We start from the raw sequence: 20,367 nt of genomic DNA, 5'->3' as shown, positions 1-20,367 counted from the left end.
GCACCCCTGTTCTTCTTCCTTCTGTTGTCTTGCTGCTGGACCTAATTAAGGGGTTAAGGGTAGCTGCCTTAAGGGTCCCAGTGACTTCAGGAACTAGAATAGAATTTGTCACTTCATATATTGTCTCATAATTGGAATCCTGAGACAGCTTCTTAAAGTCATTTCACACAGGAAGGGTCACTGTAATCTTTCTTCTTCTTCAGTTTATTGCACATTTTACGCATCACAGGTATACATGTGTGCATCTCTGTGTGTGCATTCCTGTTACAAAGAGCAGACACAGGACTGGAGAGTCTATTTATTTGTTTTCACATTTAAAGAAAAACATCTTTTATGAGCCACAACCAACATGAAAGCAATAACAGCTGGATAAGAATTTTGAGTTTAGACATGCTTCGGTCAAGTATTTTCCCTTACAAATGAAAAATGAAAACTGAACAGCTTGTCCTGACAACAACACATGCCTATGGGGAATATGGAGACCAAAAAACTGTGCAGCACAGCTGCATGGGGTATCCTTTGTTAGGACATTTTCCAAAATTTTGTAAAACTAACTTTTTCTGAAGTTTATAAATTTGCTTCTCAGGAACATCTTTATAGCTCAAAGGTCATTGGAGGGACAATCTAGCTGCATCCAGAAGAGCTAAGAAATCTTCTTGACACACAGGAAAATCTTAGACTTAATGAAAAGATTCTTAAGCTGAGTCCTTGAACATCCTTCCTTAACTTTCATACTACTTTGGGGCTGATGAGCCTCCTTTTCAGTTGGAGCCCCTGGCCGATGTTTGTTCTTAGAGTGGATTTGGCTCTAAGGCATCCAACAGGTTCTGTCAGGCTGGGCTGGCACTGTATGGTGCTAAAGGCAGGCAGCTACTCTGCTCTCATATGGTTCACAAAGTTTTTTAATGCTTCTTTTCAGATAAAAAGTTTGTTCTTTTTTTTTTTTCCATTGTTCCTAAAACCCACACGTTTACTTCTATCAATTTCAGTAGCTTACTATCTTGTCCATGCTATGAACACCCAGGTCTCAGTCATTGTTTATTTCCTTTCACCCTTGCTTCTGATCTTCTTGATGTGCTTCTTCCCTTTTCTGAAACACCAAGTTCTGGAATCCTATTTCTTAACCCATGTTTTTCTTCACACAGCACTGGCTTGTATATTAAGTCCATATATCTTACGGACTTGAAGAAAACACGTGGACTTGAGGCTACACTGCTTTTGTGTATTTCAGCCCTTGAACCACCCTTTCTAATTTTGCTAACAAGTAATCTTAGAATTATGTTTGCACAATCTCTGCAATATTGATCAGTGTAGGGAAAGCAAAAACCAGCAAACCCAGAGCAAAAATGAACAGTCTAGATAGATAGGCTCAAGAATTAACACTGATGCAACAGAAATTTGTTTAACCTGCCACATCTGCAGAACCCAAACAAAATACAGTTAACCTAAATAAAGTAAATCTACTCTTTTGTACATCTCTTTCGCTGAAAAAAGCAGTCTGTGGCTATCACTGTTTTGAGGATAATAATGCCATCTAGTGAGAGAAAAGGCTCACTGTACTATTTACATTCTCTTACAGGTACAATACAGAACATTTTAGATTTATCTGTTGAAATGGTTCCACGAAAAGTGCACTACAGGAAATAAAATGTCTTCTCATGAGGCCACTTTTTTTTTTAAAGGCAAGACGTTAACAGATTTTTCAGTAACATTTCATTATCTCTTCTGGACTTGCCTATTATATATATATATTAAAAAATTAATGTAAATAGATTTTTTTCTTATGGAATATTTTTCAATAAACACTAAATTTTTTACTGGTTTGCCTTTAAAAAGCTATCTGACAACTGATGACAACTGATCAGATAAAAACAAGTTTCAAAGTTGATTTTGTTTCTGTTGTTTTGTTGACTCCAAGAAAGGCTGGCAGACACTCTGTCTGCCTGTTAAATACTTTTTTTTAATCCATATGTTACAATCATGCACTGAGAAATCTAAGAAAATACGAAATACACATTTATGTATGCAGGCAAACATTCCTGGGCTAACACATCCAAAGAATTCTTAGACCAAGATTGAAAGTCCTCAACTTCCACGCAGACAAAACTGTCCAGGCAAAAGAAGAGAATATGTCTGCAAGAAGAATAGAGGTAGAGATGCCTTAATTATCTGTGAAGACCTCAAATAAGTCAGATGCTTCTCTTTATATATAACCCCTTTGCACTGCTGCATCTCATAGTACAAGAAACACCAGTCAGTGCAGGGAGGAGAGGAGCTGGCACCTTGCTAACACGTAAGGCCAGTACAGTTACAACACAGGTGTGTCCTTTGCTTTTTTCAGTTTTGAGACCCAATCTGCTCCAAAAGCTCAGACTGGTGAGCTTATGCTCACATTAGGCTAAAAAAATTTGAAATTACAGTAAGCGGGGTACTTGCAGAGGAGGGATGCAAACATGAGAGGTAAAGATGTGCTGAGACTCTATGTCTGAGCCCAGTGGCAGAGAAATGGGGCTCACCTCCCTCCTCAGCTCTGGGGGAGCCTGCATGCATCCCTCTGGGCAACACGGCCAACAACAGTGATAAGGCAGGACTGTGAACATAAACCGTGTGGGGGAATAAAATGCCTGTAACCGTTCTGGGAGAAAACGGGTAATGCTAAGAGCAAGATAGCAGTGCCAAAACTTGCCTGAGACAATCATTGGGAGGATTAAAAAGTAACTGGAAGACTTTAGAAAAAAAGTGTCAGCTTGAAAAGAAGCATAAAAGAAGCCTGGCTGTTTGGCAGCTGTGAGAAGTGGGATCGGAGCAGCGGCTGGAGGGGTTGGCACAGCTAGAAGCTGTCCTGTGTGGGCACCGCCACCTCCATGAGCTGCCCCCACAGCACTGTGAGCATCCCGCCTCCTGCACCCATCCTGCAGGGGATGCAAGGTGTGCACCTGTAACCCACACTGCCATGGGGGTGCCTGTAACCGCAAACATGTGCTCATGTATGTGTTTGGGGTGAGCTGCAGCAAAGTGCTTGGAAATCCATAGGCGTTTATTAACGTCTTGTGTCTGGTATTGGGGTTTATCTATTGCATTGCTCATACTGATCCTGAAAGTTTAGTTCACTGATTGCCAGTTACTTGTTGTTAATAAATCAATAGGCCCCTTTGAGTCTGATTTAAAACACGTGAGTTGACCAGTTTCACCCTGAGACAGCAATACCCTGTTCACCACGGTAGATCTGTGAAGCTCATTTGGACACCTGACTCTTCCCACACAAGGGCTGATGCATCTTCTCAGATGTATGAATTGCTCTGGGCGTTAGGACACCTTCAAGTTCATTGCTGCAGCATCTACACCCCATGATATCTAGCTCCATGAAAGCAGTGGGTACCCAGCAATGCCTGAAATAAACTTCTGGCAAATACATATACATTTGTCACTCAAGATTTGCTCTTTTAGTTTGACAAACTGTAAGAAAGATCCCCTGACAGAATTATGACTTCCAAACTCACAGCTGTTATTTATGCTCTATAAAATGTCACCAACATCTGCTACTGTAGCTAGATGCAGTACTGCAATGCGATTTTAAGCTCAGATGTAAACAAACAAAAATTGTTTCCAAACAATTGCATAAAAGGCAATAAAGCTGAAATAACCCTGAGTATTTTAAAATCTAAAAGGGTATCAATCAGTTGAATTTTTATAGAATGAGACACATAAAAGAACAGAAAACTTCAGTTTTCCAAATGTAATTCTTATGTGTCTGTCTGAATAAATTAAAGGTTTTCAAGTGTTGTATTTTTCATGTAAGTCATGTTGGCATTCCTGGTCCTCATGTTTAATATTCACAGGACAGGTGCCCTTTCACATAGTGCCTCAGGAGCTGTCACCTCTGTCACTTCAGAACTGCCACAGGCACACTGACAGTCACATCTAGAAAGGGATGCCCTGGACACCGAGCCAGACCTGCAGGCACCTCCTGTGTGGGCTCATGTCGTGTAGCACTCAGGCTAGCAGCCACCCTGACCTGGCTGGCAAGAGGAACATACACACTTGCCTTGGGGCAGCCAAATGACTCCAACTGTTCTTTCCAGCATCTGGAAATAGGTTTGATCAGTGAAAAAGCATCAGTTCTCACAATGCAAAAACCTAAAATTTAGAAACATCTTGTGAAACACTTTGAGAAATGTAATCACTGCCACAAGGGATGCTAACCCAAATGTGCACTTCCAAATATAAAGTCTGATTCTTACAGTCTGCAATTGATCTCCACTCCCCATCTTTTCTTTCCTTCAGTACCAAGAAGTAACTCTTCTAACATGGCTCACCTAGAGCAAAAGAACCTGTCCTGGTCTCCTAAATTCCAGTAAGATCTTCACTTCTTGGGTTTTTCTGAAAGGAGTCCCTGGAAAAAAATCAGAAAAGGACACTGGAGAAAGCATTGGAAGGCCAAAGACTGGATGGTCAGACCTTGGGCCACTATGTCCATTTGTTGGGGCATACTGACAGCCAGTCTCCTAGAAGTAAACTTTACTGGGATAGGCAACAATGAGAACTTTTTCCAAATGTGCAGCTCTATCCACATACCCCAAAGGCAGAGGCTGGTGCCAGGGAAGCCAGGGTCCAGAAGTCAGTAGCTGTCAGAAGAGCCCTGTTCTCCCTGGAGTCATGTGAATACTGAGTTTTATAGGATGGAGATGGTGCCAAATGTCATTGAGATCTTGCTAGTGCTAAATAAGATCAATGAGAAGGTTTTCTCCACCTCTGGCAGATGGAAAAAACTCCCAAGTGGAGGGTAGCCGAGGAACCTTTCACAGAATATGAATGCTAGTTAACTTTCTACTCTGAAACAGACCCTCCTCCACTGATATTTGGAGATGCCAAAAGACTGCAACTAAAAAACTTCCCCAGCACCACAGTTTTACTTTGGCACAGGCAACCTATCAGCAGAATCAAGGAAGTCACCATTGCTAGATGACCTTTAAAAAGTAACATCTTGTAAACTCTAAATTTTCAGAGAAAAATCCTGAGAGAAAGACAGCTACAGATGGCTTACTACCCTGAGGACCCATTTGGAGAAGCACAATTTGAAAGTGCCCAGGAGCTGATAAATTAACCTCTACATAGCCTATGTGTTCACAGACCTTGGAGCTGTCAGGCGCTCTGAGATTGTCTATCCCCTTCCTAGGCTCTAGCTCCCGAGGCTGGCTAGGACAGTACTGTACCAAACAACCCTCACTGAAGACAGCCAGAAGCTGCATTTTGTCAAATGGCACTAGCTGTGGCTAGCAGGGTAGCATTTATAAGTAAGGTTTGGGATTAAGGAATGGAATAAAATATCTTCCACTCCATGGACTGTTCCAAGGACTTGAGGGGGATGTTTGATGAGGGTGACAGCATTTCAAGCAGCTCCAAGAAAGCTCAGGAGTCTAAGGATGGGCAAGTAAAGATCATCCTGCAAAACAACTTGCAGAGGTAATTAAAAGCCAGAGAAGACCGAAGAACCTCTGTATTCAGTGCTACATTCAAGGGTAGGCAGAGAGTTTGAAACCAATACAGACAATACTATAAATGATTTAACAATAGCTATCTGATAAGCAAAATCTACGGATACACAATGCAGCACTTGAGGACTACTACTAAGGCAGGCCAAAGCCACTTGACTAACTGCAGACAAGAGACTGAGCCAAGATCTAACATCTAGGAATAAGGTGGAGTCCTGGGAGCTCCAAGAAAAGAAAGCAAAAATGCTCCAAGAAACAAAGAGGCACTGACAGAGAAGCGCAACACCATCTCCCTCCATTCTAGCTGCACGGTGGGTGGGTGCACATTTCAGACCTAAAGGACTGACCTCATTAGTACAGCCAACAAAAGATTACCTGGCTTCAGTGCTTGTACATAGATACCCCTACAGTGCAACTGTACATTTAGACAAAACACTTGGAGTAGAATTATGTATGTTTTAAAATGACATAAAGGAGACTCACCTCACAGAAAAGGTGGGAGTTATATATAAAACCTTTCACAGTCCAAAAGGAAGCCCAGCCCAATTCTTATTACAATTTATCAGTGGTTGCTTCTTAACAGTTGTAAGACTGGAACAAACTGGTGTTTGCCATTTATTTCCAGAGTAGATCGCTACCCACATGAAATCTGCAAGTGACTCCAACTGTGGTTCCTTATCCCTCCTGTAAAAGAGGACATGGAGCCTAAGACTGCTACAGGAGATCCCATATTACTCAAGTCCTCTCAAGCCCTCAGGACCTATGCAAGTTGTCCATCTAGCAAAGCTTCACAGAGATTATTTATTTGATAATTCATATCCACTGGCCCCCTCTCAGGCTGCAACCCTGGGAAGTGAGGCATTCACTGCTCTAGGGTAAAAGAACAGAAAAAGGCATCTTGGATATTTTCTGTGTACCATATTTTGCAATTATTTTAAAAATTGGAAGTCTTATTAGAACCGCCTCTCTCAATCCATGACAAGCTACAGACTGCCAGTAAGATTAGAATTAAAAAGCCATTGATGTAATAAAAGACCCTAATTTATGTAATTGAAACTGTATATTTTAAAGGCCAAGGGCATCAATAATGCTGAACTGACGATAAAAAGATTTGTCAGCCCTTAAAAGCCTTAAATCTATACAGCAGACAGAAGCCTTAGATTTCCCAGCATTTAATATCATTTTAATAGCTTAATGATTAACTCACAATTAATTACATCGTATTCGGTGGCCAATATGTTTGTCAGGTTCATGTCTATAAATGATTTGTAGGAGTCTAAATACTAGTCTATCTGCCCTCCAATCCCAAAGGAATAACGAGAACCTCTGCAAACGTACAGACCAGCCACCATAGATACCAAAGTCAAAGCTGGGATACTAACCACCAGGCATCTTTATCCTGCTCCCAGGGTAGACTAGGCTCCTGAGGATCCACCACTTCCTTCAGCTGAGCTATCTAAATAACCTGGGGAGATAGTTCGGTACAGACAAATCACACTGCTGTACCCCGAGTCAAAGGATGTTTTGCTTTGCAATTTAATTGCCAAATGGGCTTAACACACAAGCATAGCAAGAACAACTATTAGAAGAAAATAAAACAAAAAGAGTTTCTGTACTTTGACAGTGTAATCAGTCCTTCACTGCTTTACCTTGCATTTTCTCTGGCTCCTCAGTGCATAATTTCCTTCAGCTCAGACCTCTTACACCACCACGCCACATAAAATTTCTTTTTTTCTACTTACATTACATACCATACCTGAAGAACGTTCCCTGGCCCCATTGCTGTAGGGAAACACAGAGTAACACCTCCTTATCTCACTCCTACAGGTACGATGTACTAAACAAGGTTTTTTCCCTAAGCACCTGACATCTTCCCAGAAGCTAAGGGTAGTTAAGGGCAGGCTACTCTTTTATAGTGAAAATCAGGCTTAGGGGTGACTGGGGACAGAGTAGGCTAAAGGAATGGTTGCAGAAAGGACGCTAGTAAGTGAGCTGGTGTTGAACAGTTATGAGCATGGTGTGTTTGTGCCTGGCATGGGTAAAAATGTGAAGAGACTACGTATAGCCTCTTTAGCCCAGGAAAATCTCTCAGGCAATGTTTATCAGTGACACTGTTACATTACATATGGATTATTATTTTACAGTATTAGGTTCTTAGATGTATATTTTTATGCAAGAAGAGTGAAATATTAAATTCAACAAATAACTCCAAAGATGAGGACAGTAATGCCTTGTGGTATCAATTTCACAGCTTGACTCAGCATTAAGTTCTAATCAGGATTACAGTTCTTACAGGCCCAGAGCAGGTATCTTTACTCCAGCCACACAAACCCAGAATAATGAAAATTAATGATTTATATTTATGAAATACATATGAGATCAAGTTCTCTGTTGCAGGTAATAAGGAAAAGTGCTGTTGACTACACTTGAAAACTGTAATATTATAAATGCCAATACCAAACAGCTGCCAGGCGCTTTTAAAATGAATTTTATAAAGGTACACCAGATTTCATTCAGATTATGCGCCATGAATTCGCTAGAAGCGAGATACGCAATACAGTTAATAGCATTATCAGGATAGCAGCGTGTCCACACATTAAGACAGATGCAAGGTTCAAAGTGCAATTTGCAGATAATCATTTGGGCAAGATTATTTCATACTCGACTAATTTAGCTAACAATTTCAAAAAGGTGCTAATTAAAAAACGCCTAGGGCTGTCACTTGCTGCCAAAATTGCAGAGATGCTGCCATTGAAATGTTTCCATCTAATTATTAAAGAAAGCATTTGGACTGGTTCAGGAGTTGGAGAACAGACACAAACTTACCGTAGTGTTAGCAAAACTCACTTTTGAAACTTCCTAAATCTGATTACTCCAACATTTTGGACAGCTTTACAACACTAACTCCATGATTAAGAGGAAGTGACATGTGGGTAATAAAGGCATCGGAAAGTGCTAGATCCTCAGGTATTTATTTTTTAAACCAACACCATCTTGCAGGCTTCTGTTCTTTTCTCCAATGATGCAAGTAATTGATTTTTATCTTACTGGGAAAGGAAGTGAGAGAAATTAGATTTACAAATATTTCATTGCCTGCTCCAGTTGCAACCATTACTGACGGGGCTAAGGAACTACCAGCAATTTTGTGTTGAAAAACTGCTGGATACATTTGTACCAGTTGAACAGAAGATTCCCCAAATCCTTTTCACCAGTAAAGCCTTGGAGCACTACTGGTGAGATAAATAAGCAGAGTAATCCACCGAATCTTATTATTCCCTGTGCAGGATCAAATAAAACTCACCAAGACTGCTGCAGATTCGGACAACTGCAAGAAAGGTCTACAGCTTCTTCATGGTGTGAAAAGCAGCTTCTCCCTCTGTGCTCCCACTTGCACGGGAGGAGGATCATGCACTCAACTACCGATGGGGCAAAACTGCTTCTCTAACGACCAACATTTTCAGGTCGTTCTCAAGACAGCTTTAAAGGACCTACAGTTCAGAGACACTCTGTCTCTGCTCGCTGAACAGTAGGTCCCATCAAGGTTCCTCAGACTGAGCACCTAGAAACTGAAATAGTCAAAAATCCCAGATCCATACAAATTTCTTTTTAGGTAACACACGGAGTGAAGATTTGTGCAGGCAGAAAGGGGGAAAGGGGGGCATTTAAAAATATCTTCAAAAGAGTAGGAAAAAGGTACATTAAAAAAAGAAACTTTGCAATTCTAGTTTTCTGAAGTTCAAGAACGATCCCCATCCCTGTAAAACCTTTCAAAGCTGTTTTTCAGTTCTGACATACTCAAACTCCTCTGGATTCTTTTATGCCCAAGTTATTGCATATTTAGAGTATGTTTCCAAGGCACCCTTTGTGAAAACACATGCTGCTAGCGTGCCTGAAGCACACAACTGCACAAATCAGTGACATGTCTGCTTTGGCAGAGGCACTTGGCAAAATTCAGGAGACCTCAACAGTATTACGAAAGCTCAATCTGTGCCAAAGGCAAATGTGGTACTTAATCCGAAAGCAAGAACAAAGACAGGCAGCCAACCAACTTTATATAGATCAGTGGGAAAAAAGATGTTAAAAACCCCTAGGGGCAAGTAAGATATTGCTCTTTTCAGTGGTAAGAAGGGGTTTTTTCTGTCTGTCCACTTCTATCCTTTCAGCTGCTCACTCTGCCCTACACATCAGATGGTTCCCACTCTCATAAAGTGGTGGCTCTCAACTTCTTTCATATTTTTAAAGTTTTACAACAGGCAAAAGCAGAAGAAACACCTTTTACCTCCAGAGAAAGAGATGGCGTTCTGACCCACACTCTAACCAGCTGGGATTTTGGACCTCACTGGAGATGACATGCAATGAAATACCTTTTATACCAAAATGCGTATCATGATAGCAGGACTGGGGTCCAGCTCAGCTGACCTCATTACCAGGATGGAACACACATCTTGAGTAGTTACTCCTGAACCACAAACTAAGTAGAAAGTGTATTTAAACATCACAGAAAGAAAATACAATTTATTGTAATTATAAAATACCAAAATAGGGCATGGAGTATGCTTTACAAACTGAAATAAGTGCAGGTCTGCCAAAACAAAGTAAAACAAGATCTCATCCTAAAAGTGGGGCTTTTAATTAACTTTTTAACACTATAGCCATGCACTGATGAACTGCTTGCTCATGGTTACTGAACAAATCGGTTGCTTTGTCATCTTGGCTTGAAGCAGACAGGGGCCATGTTCAATATACTTGAAAAGCCGCTTTGCTTGCACTTTTTGCTGCTACTGCTGTAGCCGCTATATGATTGAGTCTTACGCATAATACATGCAACCATTGCATATTTTTAAAAGCCATTTTTTAAATGTCTGAATACACACAAAGCACCCGAAAAATGTTTCTGCTGACATAAAATACCCTTCTGCTACAGAAAGAATGCTATCACTTCATTTTTAATCAAACTTTGTCCGGGGGCGGGGGGGGGGGGGGGAGGGGGAGAGGAAATCATCTTAAGGTTAAGAATATTTCCAATTTTAATTTAGCTTTCTTTTTTTTTTTTAATCTGAGGTGGTAATTAGTGTTTACTGACATAGTAGTGGTGTCATTATGAAGAATTGAGTAATTTTTTTCTTATCATACACAAAAATCTTCAGGTGGAAACTGCAAAGGCGGGGACAAAACATACACAACTGTATCATCAGTTGCCACTTACCAGAGCAAGATTTAGAGGAAGTAATCTCTGGACCATTGTTTATCAAAGTTACTTTTCTTATTACTTTATTTTTGTTGGATGAGCCCAGAAATGATGGGAGAATGATATTAACTGGCACAAAAAAACATCTGTGAACTTGAAAAGTGGCGCACCTCAAAGAAAGAATTGAGAAGTAGCTAAAATTAAGAGAAATCACAGCTATCAGCAGCAGCTGTGCTAAAACAAAACAGTATTACAAGCATTGAATCAGAGAAACCAGTAAGTATTTGATTTTTCTTTACCTCTTAGATCTGAACAGCTGATGGAAGCACACCTATTCCTCTGTTAACCTCCCTATATTGCTTTTGCTATCTAGAAACCTTGTCTTCAGACTTTCTTAAGTCTCAGGTATCTTTTAGCGAGGCCATTTTAGTACACCGCTCTTGTTTATCTCATATTGCGTCTATCACTATACAGACGCAAATCTTCCAAGTGCTCTCACTCTTCAGGTCTTTCAAATTAAATTGAACACGGACTTTGTTTAAAAGGTCATCTTTCAAATTATATACAATAAATCTAACACTGGTAAAAATTTATTTTAATAGCACTCCTCCCTCATCCCCACATTTCATCTCCATTGAATATTCAGCAGCACAAATCAAAGGATGGGGTTTGTTGACTGCTTCAGACTAGTAACATTCCCTTTCACAACCATGGCATTAAAGCCTGATCTAGTGGCATTTCTATAATTAATGAGGCTAACCCAAAGACACGGACCACAAACACTTCATCATTTCCTTCTGAACCCCAAATCTGAGCTATCATTTCCTTCCTAACATTAATTCCTCATTTATGTTCTTCCCCTGCATCTGTACAGCTACTGAGGAGGGAAATCATATTTCTTCCCATCGTAAATCATGCAGATACGCTTATCGAGTCTAAACAGAGACACAGGATCGTTTAGGAGAATAAAAAGCTAAAAATAATTTTTAAATGTCAGAACATAGATATTCCAAAGGTTTCTCAAGATATAAATTAATCGAACATATTTACGATAATGTAAAATTAAGAAATAAAAGGTCCCATATATCTTAGCAATTTCTAAAGACTGAACTTTATAGTCATTTCGTCATCCAACAACACCGACTGTCAAGTGATGGATCATTAGCACAACTTCAGTCAATGGGGCTACTGTGTTGTCTTTGAAAATCTGAGGAGGCGTTTACCTGCAGCACTGCTCAACAGGCTGCTCTGTCCAAGGAGGTCCCCTAACACCTTTCCCATGCCATTATCTTGCTTTCTCCTCTTGCTTTTCCTTCTCTGCACTCTTCCCTTGTTTGGGCTGTAAATCTCATGCTCCTGTGTGGTCTTTATTCTCTGCTACATCTGTTTTCTGTCCCAGAGCATACCCAGATGCCCACTGTCCCCAGTAGCCTGTCTTCCTTGTGTATGTAAGTCCACAAGTTGCCACCTTCCCAGTTTTCTTAGTCTTTTTCTGTGCCTTTGCTGCCTCTCAGGATAACCATTTTCCCCTCAAATTCGCCAAGGCAAGTCAGATTCTGTCCCCAAAGGCTACTCCGCTCAAACAATCCATCCCTCCCAAAAACTCCCCTGGGGAAGTGACCGGTCTTTTGCCTTGCCTCCTTCCAGTTCAAACGCTGCCTCATGCCCTGCCGCAAGGCAGGCATTTGGAGACCCTGGGCATAGAGCTGGCTGTGCCTCCTGCCCACCCGCTCTGGCCCTTCCTACTGGGGAGCAGCTTGATTCCTGCTGCCGACCGTGGGATGGGAAGGAGATAGCTCAGCAAGACCCCATATCCCAGATGTATCACTTTTTGTGCAGCCACAGGAGACCTGCCGGGATCACTACACCCAAGTATTTTCTTCTAGGACATGGGCAGTACTCCTTAAAACAAGAAAACCAGACTGCCAGGTCTCTCCCCTCCGGCATGCAGAGAGAAGAGCACTTCCCCTACCATCGAGCTGCTGCTAAGGCAGTACCAGCCCCACAGAAGCCTGAGCAGGAGCAGGCACTTGGCTCTGGCCATTTGCCTGGGCATGGAGCAGAGGCAGGGGAGAGAAAGTAGGGTTACCTCCAGCACGGAAGCAGGGAAGATTGGAGGGCTGTTCAGACAGAGCTACTGCTCTGTCTGTCCTCCCTGCGCCACTTGGGGATTACACATGTGCTGTCTCAGCATGCAGAGGCTGAGCTTCCTCTCATACTGAAGACTGTGTCTTTTCCCCTCACCAGCTGATCGCCCGCTACGTTTCCTGCAACTGCTGGCAGCTCTCCGGCTCCCAGTCACCCTGCCGTGCTCCGTGGGCTGCAGTGGGATCTACCATGGGGCAGGCCGGCAGCATGGAATGGAAGAGGCTGAAGTGAAGGTTTATCTTGCTCCCCCTTCCAAGCATGGGCATAGGCATCCAGATCCAGGGGGATGGATGTCATACAATAGTCTAATGTGGCAATAGTTAAAAGCAGATATTTATCTTTCATGTCCTCCAAAGGACAAGAAACAAACTACAAATCAAAATGTGTAAATAAGCAAAGTAAAACTGTCATCAAAAGAATTCTCTCATCCTTGGAGCGTACAATAGGATGAAAAAACAAAAGAAAAGGATGTGGCTCCAGTTTATGCAAAATGAATATCCAGAAGCAAATCAGCATTAGCACACTACAATATAGGATAACAACTGTCTTTTTTCTGTTGAGAGAATGATTATTTACTGCTTAGATACTGTCATAAATGCATACTTGTAAAACTGTCATGAAAATTTACATGTGCAAGCACACCGCTTTCTTCCCCAACCTTGCAAGGACCATAAAGTAGTAGAAACAAAACACCCTAGCAGGAGTCTAACTTTCAATGAAAAAAATACACATGCCTGGGAGATGCTTTTTCATATCTTCTGTAAATGCAGATGACTCTTTGCAAAAAAATACAGAAAAGTAACATAGTTGCCCTGAAGATCAAGTCTAAGTAACAATATGTTACTATATGTTCAAGGACACTTAAAAAACCCAAATGTTGGAAGAGTTTGAGGAAGAACAGCAAATGCTCACTGTGCACAAAACAGGACTCTGCCTCTCCCCCAAGCTGCTGAAGTCCAGACTTTCAGCCTGACAGGGAAAGAAGAGAGCTCATCATGGGAGAGTGAGCAACAGCTGAGACAGAGGACAATCCATATGTTCTACCCCATCACAGACACCCATGGTAACAAACCCATGATAACAAAGTCACATTTTTAAGCCACCCAGTACGTGCTAGGATTCTCCAGAATGTTTCTCCCCAGGAACAATAACTTAAAATAGAGAAATTGGGGGGGGAAGAGAACACAAAACTTTATTGCAGCAAATGCTTTTTAATCATAACCTAATCCAACCAGAAGTCCATGTCATGAATTGTTTCATACATGTGTGTCTTCTTGATTCAGGTTTTGTTGGTTTTTTTTTCCCCCCAATCATTGCCATTTGGTTACAGGAACCTAGTGCTGTGGAAACCATTCCTCTGCAGCGATGGTTCACAGCAAGGCTCATCATGCAGCACAGCTAGAAACGTGAGTTTCCTCTGTTGGTAAAGCCTCTAGCATTTATCTGTGACACTGAAGGGAAAAAACAGACAAAACAAAACAAAAAACCAAAGGCAGCCTCCACGTACCGATTTCTCATGCATAGGACCAGCAGCCTGCTCTGCCCCACCATGCACTGTGCACTATGGCTATCAAGTCCTCAGCTGCTTTCCTTAGGGATCTTCCTCTCCCTGAGTGGTGAGACTGATCATCCTTGCAGACTGCAAACTGGTCTCAAAAATGAGAGACAAATGATACACATATCTGTTCTGGGAGGCCTGACTGACTCTGTGATCTTTCCATGCTGGTGTGCCAATGGAAAAAGTCCAGCAGAATCTGGCCACCAGAATTATGGCCCCATCTGCGGCATAGTACTAGATGAGGCCTGATTCAAAGCAAAATCCAATTCAAAGCCAGGCTTTTGGAGAAAACTTGTAGAGGAGCCCAAGGCAACAACCCTCCAAAGCTAAAGAAAAAGCTCATATTTGAAAGAGATCAGTAATACTGAGGGACCTGCCCTGTGGGCAAAGACAAGGAAGGCGGCTGCCAAAAAATCCGTGGAATACCCAACAACCCCCTGCTGTGATGTGATGGTTCTTTATCTGTCATGAAGGCTGTCAGCAAAAAGTTAAGCCCAGAAAATATTTTGTGCACACTTAAATCCAATAGTGAGTTGAGATAAGCAAAGAATTTGCCTAATCTGGCTGCAAAAACCCCACAGCCTGACTGAAAAATTAATAAGCTTTAGGTACTCAATATACACTCAAAGGTGGCAGCCAACTAGGAACAGAGTTCTAGACCAAAATTAATAATATCAAAAGCAAATTAAGGATAAAAATCAATAAACGTTATCTTTGTTCTTCCTTTACCTGTTACCTGAACCGATTTTCCTTTCAAAAAAGGCAAGGAAGGACTCACTTTAGGCAGTGACAGCCTCTTTTACCCCCTCATGCAAGGAAGTGTTCTACACTACACTTGTGGTGCTGAAATGTAAAAAGCTTTCCCATTTTTAAGCACTGTGCTGCACACTCCTCTATACAAAAAAGCCACAGGAGTCAATGTTTTCAAAGGTGATGAACTCCTGTAGTTCACAATGGCTTCAGCACTCCTACAAATCAATAGATGTCTGACTCACGGGCAATCACAGCCTGAACAAGTTTTTCATGTTGGTTTTTTTCCCTCCCTTCATCGAGCAGCATTTGTTACATGTATATTGGTACCATCTTCCCTTTATTTCCCGCTACAAGGCTCTTGGATCCTATGGCTACGACCGCGCGGAAAAGCAAATTCATTGTCAAGCGCCCACACAAGCGCCGCCTGGATGAATTACAGGCGGATCAACCCGCACAGCTGCGCACGCCCCCGGGCCGGGGGCCGCACCCCCGCCGGGCCCCACCGGCAGCCTCCCCCCCGCGCTGTGCGCCGGCTGCCCGCCCTGCGGCGCTGAGGCCTCCCACCCTGGGTGGCTGCCGGGGCGCCCCGCCGGCGGGAGAGGCCAGGGCGGCGGCGGCGGCTACTGCTGCTGCTGGCCGGGACTCCTCTACCCAGACACCAGGCCGCGCCGCTCCCCCCACTAGGCCCCGGCCGGCCTTGACGCCGCGCGGCCGCCTCGCCGCGGCCCTGCCGGTGTAACGGGGGGGGGGGGGGGGCGCGGGGGGGAAGGCACCCGGGGAACCGGAAGGAAAAAAAACCAAACAAACCCCCACCCTCAAAATCCTCCTTTTTCTTCTTAAAACAAGCCCGCCCCGCCCTACCCGCCGGCCGCCGGGAAGGGGCGCGGCTGCGCGCACGGCGCGGTGACGTCACCGCCCTCCGCCGCTGTGTGACGTGGCCTTCGCCCGGCAGCGCAACCGGTAAGGGCGGCGTGGGGACCCGCGGGCTCTCCCCGTCCTCCCCGCGGCGCCCCTCTGCCTGAGGAGATGGGGGCTGAGGGGCTGGGGAGCGGGCGAAGGGAGCCCCGGGCCCGGGTGCCGTTCCCAGGCCCGCTGGGCCGGCCTCCCCCGGTGGGGTTCGGGGACCGAGGCTCCGTTGGAGCGAGGCCGCCGGCCCGCGCTGCGTGTCCCGAGGCGGGGTGGGGGGAGCTGGGGCAGGCAGGGCGGCCTGGCCTCGGCCGCAGTGATAAGGAGGGGGAGTGGCAGGGAGACATGAGAGGGTCTGATATGAGGGACCTTCGTATCAGAGGGCCTGTACTGCTTAATGACCGCAGATCCCTCTAGCCTGGTGTCCTGCTTGGGCTGGCAACGCTGGCAGGTGCTTGTTTTGAGAATGAGATTAGGCCGTGGTATTTCCCTCGGTGCTCACCAACCCCCCAGCAGCTTTTGGCTTGGGGATTTTTTGAAATGGGTGACTTTTGTCTATTTAGACGCCTTCAGTAGTGTTCACAGAAACACAGTGTAGGACATAAGCTGAAAGCAAGCTGTGATGGAGCTGTTGTTTTGCTCTTCTATGCTGAAAGGCATAATTTTTAGTATTTTTTGCAGACAGTGGTAGCTCCTCATGTTTATGTATTGATACACTGTCTGTATTTTCTGCAAAGTGGAAAAGTATGTCTATCTTTTAAAGTCCAGTTAGGTTGGAATCTTATCTTAGGTTGGGGGTTATCTTAAGTCTTTACAAATTTTGTCAGTAACTGCTCCTTCTGTAATTAAAAAATTCTCTCTTTCAGTATATACATGGCACCACCAATACTAAATCCATTCATCTTTGCAGATAATCATGGATCAGGTAATGCAATTCGTGGAACCCAGCCGTCAGTTTGTAAAAGACTCCATACGACTTGTTAAAAGATGCACCAAGCCTGACAGGAAAGGTAAAGCACACAATAAAACAGAACACAATCCTTATTTCATCTTATATCTTACTGTGTATCTTTCCGTATGTCACTTCTGTTGATTCATTTGTTGTGAATGTTTCTCAGCTTCCTATATGAGATTTAAACTTGATCAGTTGTCCAAATGTTAATGGGTTTATGTTTCTGGATATAACAGACTTGAATGTGTCCTTTTCTGGTATGTACTCAGTCAGGTGTGTGAGAGTGGTACTAAAACTCACCTTATGAAATAGGCTAAGTAGGTGAAATTAGCCATTTTGAGACAGGCAAGTAATAATTTTCATGTATTAGGTAAATTGATCTGAGAACAACTTGAGTGCACTTTGAAAAGACAAATGCAGCAGTCAAGTCTGATTGCAGTCAACTGGGGGGAAATTGTGAAGGAAACTGCTTGTTACATGGCCTTGGAGGAAACACTTCATTTTAAGAGACTCGAAAGGAGCTAGGATTGCTTTTTGCAGTGCCCATTCAGTACTTCAGTTGTCAGTGACTGCCTGATTGGGACAGGAAGAACTTTGTTGCTGGAAGCATAGAAGAGAAGGTTTTTGGACTTTCTCAAAGGCATTAGAGAGAAGCTATAACTATAGCCAGAATGCACCTGGTTGTCCTTAATGGTAGTAGTTACGATGCTTTATTCACATGCTCAGGATGAAGTTTATTGACATCTTTTGAGATTGGTAAGGAACTTCATTCACTGTCAGACTGGCAGGGTTGTGAGGCGCTGTTGACCTTCTTAGTCCGATTCATGGTTGCTGTCTTAAAATAATTGAGAATATCACTTAAGTAAGTACTCAGTTCTTGCAGGAACTTAAGATGTCATCTTCCTGCGACAGACATAAGTGCAGCTTTTTATACTGTATTGGGAATTATTTTCAGGGTTTGTAGGGATATGAAGGAAAGATAATGGAATAAATGTTCCATGAATTGTTATGGACTATGGCTTATTATCTTAAAAAATTGAGATTGGCCATGCTTTGTGGAAAGCAGCATCTTCTCTCTTAAAATCTCATCTGTCTTCTGAAAAAGTGAATTTGTTTCTCAATGTCAACGCAGTTTGCTTTTGAACTGCTTCCTGTGTTAACATTACCATTTTCTAAAGAGAGATCTCTCCTTTGGTCACTGTAGTGCACATCTCCTGTATGCCATACATGAGGCTTCCTAGACTAAAATTTTTTTGTTTTTGCAGAGTTCCAGAAGATTGCCATGGCAACAGCAATAGGCTTTGCGATAATGGGATTTATTGGTTTCTTTGTCAAATTGATCCATATCCCAATCAACAATATCATTGTGTAAGTAAATATGACCTTCAATTTCACTAAATTTTACATTCATTTTTACCTGTTCAATTTTAAACAGAGGATGTTAGTGAGCCATACAGGATCCATGTTGCTTTAGTATCTGTGCATTTCACATGTTAGTGTAATATGACAGGTCTTACTTGATTCAAAGGACTTGATCAGGAAGTAGGTTTTAAATTTAGCATGCTGCAAAATGTTAGATCCATAGTTCTTCAGGTTTTTTTCAAGTATTCTGCTTCGAAACCGAATGTCAAAAATTTTGATTTCTGGTTCCTCAGTGTGTGTTTGACCTAGAACATTTACCTTATTTGGATCTTACATACTCTTACTGTTTCCAGTTTATAATTTGGGTATCCAAAATAAATACATCAGTGTTAAGGTAGGGAAAACTGGGTGATTGTGCTGGAAGATGACAGGGCACAGAACAAAGTTGGTCTTGTTTCCTTTACTGAGTGCTAGATACGTGTGAAACTTTGGTTTACATGTAACCACATTCTGTAAAATGCCTTTTGGAATGAACGTTGCAGCATGAAAAACTTGACCCTTAAGTTGACCGGCAGCCATGGTGCTGACATATTAATACTACTGATTAAAACTCGTCAGATTCTCCAGAGCTGATGTAATCCCTTTTCTAGCACTGGAACAGGTTAAATATTATTCTGCGACTGTGACATGTGGATTGCTTATACCTGTAAGAGTGGTCCTCTAGGCAAGGAGAAATGTTTGAAAATAGTAGATAAGCTGTAATGGTTTGTCCTAACAAGGCAATGGTGGGAGGATACATTAGACTTCAGATGGGATCACTTGATCACACTTCATGAGTTGAAATTGATTACTTTGTTCTCTCAACAGAGGCGGCTGAATATTCATCATGAAAAACAAGATGTTGCAAAAAACAACTGTTGCTGCAAAGATTTCACAGCTTTAACTTGTTTGCTATTAAACAAGCTCAGTTTGGGTTTTCAAACATTCTTGTCATCTTATTCCTCTTTTAAAGTGTATGCGATCATACCTGTCTACATGACAGTCTTTTTTTTTAGTAGTAGTAGAGTGTTTTATTTGTTTTGTTTGTTTTGTTACTTCTTTCAACCATAATAGAGTCATTCAGGTAGGAAGGAACATTGGGAGGTCTCTAGTCCCAGCTCTTGCTCAAAGCTGGGTCAGTGTTGCATTCTGATGAGGTTGCTTAAGGCTCTGTCCAGTCGGGTATTGAAAACCTCCAAGGGTGACAACTGTACAGCCTCTCTTCAGAAGCTATTCCAATGCTTAATTTACTGCTTAGTAAACAGCATTGTTCCAGCAAAAGTAGACAGCAAGAAAACAGCATTACTGTATCCTCTCAAGTGGTGATTTAAAAGTCTATCAACTGGAATTCTTGTCACTAATTTCTGGAATCACCGTCATTACCCCTAATTCCTTTCTGCATTTGGAAGTTCTGTTAGGTTCTATTATGTACTTGACTGGAAAAAACCCTCCATCAAATAAAGAACTTGCATTGTCAGTCCTTATTCTGATGGCATAATTAAGAAAGCCAAACTTTGTTGGTTACTAAGATGTACAGTTTGAGGTTAATTTAGTTGTCAGAGGTACTAAGCAGTCCTTCAGCGAATCAACAGCTTGCTCTCACTGTTGGATAGGATATACACCCATTTTGGATGCTGGTTCTGTAAGACAACTGCACATAGAATTATAAAGGGCTCTGCATTTGTTGACCTGGAGGTTTCTATTATTAAATGATTGAATATTTGGATTTTAAAAACTAAGCCTGCAAAAACTCTGGTAGATGCAATGCTCTTCCTCCTCAGACTGAGATTAAGAAATCTTTATTTCACTCCAAAAAGCTTATTGTAAGCATTTGGTATTTGTAGAAGTTACAATGCTACTTCTATTACAGACTTTAAAAGCACTTAATGCTCGAAATCTGATATTAGTATTACAGCAAAACTGAAGCTTCTTCAGTATACAAACTTGCTTTGTAAGTAGAAAAGTTCAA

General features: G+C 42.3%; 1 protein-coding gene across 1 annotated transcript; it reads left to right on the top strand.

Moving 5' to 3' along the window:
* The first annotated feature begins 16,024 nt into the window (after window positions 1-16,024).
* On the top strand, window positions 16,025-19,875 carry SEC61G (SEC61 translocon subunit gamma). The gene is made up of 4 exons (XM_050891080.1): window positions 16,025-16,099; window positions 16,956-17,055; window positions 18,263-18,365; window positions 19,227-19,875. Exons 2-4 carry the CDS (start codon window positions 16,962-16,964, stop codon window positions 19,234-19,236), a joined length of 207 nt encoding a protein of 68 aa, XP_050747037.1. The 5' UTR covers window positions 16,025-16,099; window positions 16,956-16,961; the 3' UTR covers window positions 19,237-19,875.
* Window positions 19,876-20,367: the final 492 nt, after the last annotated feature.

Source organism: Gymnogyps californianus, chromosome 2 (assembly GCF_018139145.2).
Source record: "Gymnogyps californianus isolate 813 chromosome 2, ASM1813914v2, whole genome shotgun sequence".
Taxonomy (NCBI): Eukaryota; Metazoa; Chordata; class Aves; order Accipitriformes; family Cathartidae; genus Gymnogyps; species Gymnogyps californianus.
The sequence above is the reverse complement of the archived record's forward strand: the minus strand, read 5'-3'. Positions and strand labels throughout refer to the sequence as shown.